The sequence below is a fragment of the Rhagoletis zephyria genome, unplaced genomic scaffold (assembly GCF_001687245.7).
Source record: "Rhagoletis zephyria isolate East Lansing unplaced genomic scaffold, Rhagoletis_zephyria_1.1 Rzeph_scaffold_00124, whole genome shotgun sequence".
Taxonomy (NCBI): Eukaryota; Metazoa; Arthropoda; class Insecta; order Diptera; family Tephritidae; genus Rhagoletis; species Rhagoletis zephyria.
The window spans coordinates 414,379-418,734 of NW_016157208.1; the positions used below are offsets into that span (position 1 = coordinate 414,379).

The 4,356-nt window shown below is 32.3% G+C and overlaps 2 protein-coding genes across 3 annotated transcripts in view; both read left to right on the top strand.

Moving 5' to 3' along the window:
* The window catches only part of LOC108379735 (uncharacterized), a 4,256-nt gene extending 3,171 nt beyond the window's left edge, over window positions 1-1,085 (top strand). Inside the window, exon 2 of the mRNA XM_017636091.1 lies at window positions 881-1,085. Coding sequence (XP_017491580.1) covers window positions 881-1,021 — 141 coding nt within the window. The 3' untranslated portion in view covers window positions 1,022-1,085. The remainder of the gene's footprint in view (window positions 1-880) is intronic.
* Window positions 1-4,356, top strand: part of Hibch (3-hydroxyisobutyryl-CoA hydrolase) — an 89,732-nt gene that overhangs the window by 57,706 nt on the left and 27,670 nt on the right. The gene's annotated exons all lie outside the window — the stretch shown is intronic.

Sequence of the window (4,356 nt, forward strand, 5' to 3'; positions counted from 1 at the left end):
CAACTTGTAACTCAAACATTTCATATTTCATGTTTTATTGTCCGATCAGTTCGTAATTTATTAAATATTATGTTACCAGGCTGTCTGATCTATGTTTTTAGTGCGAATAAAACTACATTATTCCACTTTCTGGCCCAACGTTTCGCTAAAACATTTTTAGCATCTTCAGGGGCAATCCCAGCTTTATTAAATCTGCCACAAACCAAAAATACAAAGGCTCATTGTAATTAAAAATTAATGAATATAGCATACAAACATACATATACATATATGGAATTAAAAATTATAAACAACAATTTGAGGACAAAAAACTCACAATGTTTACGAACTTTGATTAACACCTAAATACAGCGCATCTGTACCATCTTTTGTGGTAGCTTTGTCAATACTAAAATAATAAACATTTTTATTTCTAATCATAAACAAGAAATGTAAGCGGCCGCAATGTTGTCCGTATCTTCTTTTCTGTTCATTGTCTTTTTCCTTCTTTGCATTATCCTAAGGCTTTCTAGTGTATATCGGGTTGACTCCCTTCTTTCTTTGTCGATAATCTTTGTGTTTGCGAAATCAGCTGTATGTCCACTTGTTATGATGTGTTGTGATAATGCTGTACTGCTTTTTTGTTTTCTTATATCTGCTTCATGTTCGCCTAGTCTAACACCTAAAGGCCGCTTAGTTGTCCCAATATACACTTTTTCGCATTCCTCAATTTCATTTCCCTTACATTTAATTTCATACACTACATTGTTTTGTTGTTGGATATCTACTGAGCACTTAGTTTTTGTGTATATTGACGACAGAGTGTAATTAGATTTGTAGGCAAGTGCTGTGTTTTGTGATTTCGTTATGCTGTGACCAAAATTGCCAGTTAAGTTGGGAAGTGCCCAACTATAATTATCTAACATCTGCAAGACTATTTTTTGTTAATGCTATTCGCACCTGGAACTCGATTCCATCTCATATTCGTAATAGTTTGAACATAAGCAACTTTAAGAGTGTTTTGTATTCTTATTTTCGTTAAATGCTATTTCATATCCAAAGTTATACCCTTTCCTCTGAGGCTCGCTATCTAGTTAGGTGTAGGGTAGTCAATACATTATTCGTATGTTTTTCCTTATGCTCCACCTGTGATTCTCTATAGAGTTTTGTAAGTTTTTGTTGTTCCTGTTTTTGACTTATATATTACTTAATTTTAAACATTTACATATTGTAATTCTTTATTATAAGTTACAGTTGTACTATAAAAGATCATTGGGATCTTATTGTGCTAATGTTATATTTTATAATAAATGAAATGAAATGAAATTACTGCGAAATTCTGTTCAACTAATTTGAATTATGACATCGACAGGGGTGCTTTGAAACGTATCGTTTGAACAAAAATTCTTGAGATTGCGCCGTTAGAATAAAAACTAAGCAATTGATTTTTCTTAAAATTTCAGACCTTTTACAATTTTAAGAAAGAGCAATTGCCTAGTTTTTATTCATAAGGCACATTATGGCATTTATTATGGGCCTTATTATGAGTTGCATTCGATTTTCGATCTTCACTGGCTATCGAAGATCGAAAGTGAAATTCGTATTATGAGCTATGCAAGCGTGTCGAAATTTTCGTTGAATATCGAATTTTCTGTCGGAACAGAATTTTGCTTTCGTTGGTGTATCGATCGAAGTGTTAGAAAATTTAAAAAATTGTATGATTTTGCATTTGTTTTCTTACTTTTTGGCACCTAGACACTAATTTTAAACAATTTTCATTAATTTCATGCAGTTCTAACGTCGTGAATACTAAACATACGCTCGAAAGTCTGGTTTTACTTATGAAAGAAAATCCCAATACGCTGTTGGCACGATCTCTGAGAACAAAATCATGGAGCTGTTTATATTTTTAATATATTTTTATAATAGATTTGGATCATACAATTTCTTAAATATATTGTACGTCAAAATATATTCGAAAGACTGCACTTAAACTCCCTTAAACGTTTTCTGCTCCTGGCCAGTTTTCTAAGCTCTCATCCTCTAACGAATCGTTGAAGCAGAACTCCGTTGTACGAATTTTTACTACGTTTTTATAAACTCTGTTTCTTTATTATTTCAATTTAATTTGCACAAATTTACATATGTACATATGTATAAGCACACCATTTAGTTTGCTCGATTTGTAAACAGTGCTTCTCAGCGGTGAAAATATACTATTGTGAACAACCTAAACGAAATTCACAATAGTGCTGTTCTTCATCGAATGAGCGCCATAATACCAAATGAAAATTCGTTCGATCAGCACTTTCGACCAAAGTCAAAGATCGAATGCAACTCAAAATAGGGGCGTATTTTAGAAATAAAAAAGTTAGTTTACATTAAAAAATTAATGTAGACCAAAAGTATGTAATCAACCATTTTAAGGAATTGAAACGGATTTGAAGTATATATATTCATAACTACCATTAATAGTAGTATGATAGTTAGACCAACATGCATATTGGGCATATGACGAATGTAAATAATGATTAAAATTTAAAAACTAATTGACACAACTAAAGTAAAATCTGGAAAATTAACAATAAAATCCTTTTTTCGCAAAATCTGTAAAGGACCTTTTTATTTCTCGAAAAAACCTGGGTAACAGTTATTCGTCGCCGCGCTGTATATTCATAACTACCATTAATAGTAGTATGATGGTTAGACCAACATGCATATTGGGCATATGAGTTTTTTTAGAGAATTTTACATATGTACATACCCCTACAAAATGAAAAAATAGGAAACCAACATTAGTAATTTTTATTTTTGGTTTGAATCTGCTGTGGGACTCTGACAATCGCCACCGTCGTCGTTTTAGCCCTTTGGTGGCTAGATTTAGCTCCCACATACTTTTTTTGGCCACATAAATTTAAAATTACCCCTAGCCCCTTTTTAGCCCTTTGGAAAAATCATTCATCCTTGGCATGAAAAAACTGTATATGCTTCATTTAATATCGTTTTTTTTCATTTATGAATAAGATGAATTTTTGAACTAAGAAAGACTGATAGATAGATATACGCATATTAACGAAAGAAAATTTCGAAAAGTGATAAACATGAAAAAGGATAGGTTCACGCAAAGTTATGTTAAAATATTACACTCAAAATTGAATTTGACATTGCTCTCGGAAGAACCATCCTTTAGAGCATGGTACAATAATTACAGGTATTGTCTTCCCAGAGTTTTGCTTCACGTCGATACTCGTGCTCCCTTATTTTCATTTTGACGCAGTTCAATGTTGATTCTTTTAGTTTTATTTGGCTTTGCGTTTTGTTTTCGCTCAATTTCATTTTTATAATTTTTAAAAACAAAGGAAAAAACGGTTGAAATTAAGTGAGCCACAAAAATTTTTAATTTATTTACTAAGCAAATGTTTTTTTTTCGGCTTTTACAAATCAAATAAGTCCTCTCCAAGAAGGTTTGTTAAAAAAAATACGTGTACATATCGTCGGTCCTTACGAAGAGTAGCACATTTCACTATTCGCGTGGAAGATTAGCACATTTCACTATTAGCGTGGAAGACAAGCACTTTTCATTCAGCCATATTCTGCATTTCGATTACGTTCCCGCATTCCGCTCCGCTGGAATCGAACTTAGGTATTCTGCGTTACGATCGAAACGAAAGAAGAAGAGGAAGAGAGAAAACATCTTTCGAAATCAGCTGTTTGCCTAGGAATGTGTGAAATCGAAACAAAACAAAGAAATATTTGCCACCAAACTATAGCAGCATATGAAGTTAAAGTTTGTAAATATTTTTAAATAACTAAATATACCTAGCATCACTGTAATTTAAAAATAAAATTTAAGTGGATGCATAATTATAAGAATGAAATCCATAGCCGCGGCGTTATTGCTTGAAGAGAAGAACGAGTCCCAGATTGCTGATGCGGAAGGTGAAAGGCGGAGATTTAGGGACATGTTTGTTCTTTTTCAGATGAGTGAAGGGTCATAAGGAATTCATCTTGAACTATATTACTCATCGCTTAAAGTCAGTGAAATTATAAACGTTGTTTGAGCACTCCACAACATTTGCATTTACTACAGAGTGGAAGATTTGAACGCAAATGAATCCCATTTTGAAAGCCGTCAGAGGAGGGAAAGAACAAAGCTTATCTTTCCATAGCAAATTGAATTCGAGACAACATATGCACCTTTTTTTAAAAAGTTAGTAAAAATGAGTGCAATAATAAAATCATCTTTTTTATGTAACTTCACATTTTATCTATGTATGTATCTATGTGCATACATCTATTAATTTTATATAAAAAGAATAAATTGTATTCAGTGCATTTCACAGTCTTATTTATAGATAATGTAAACAAAAACGCCTG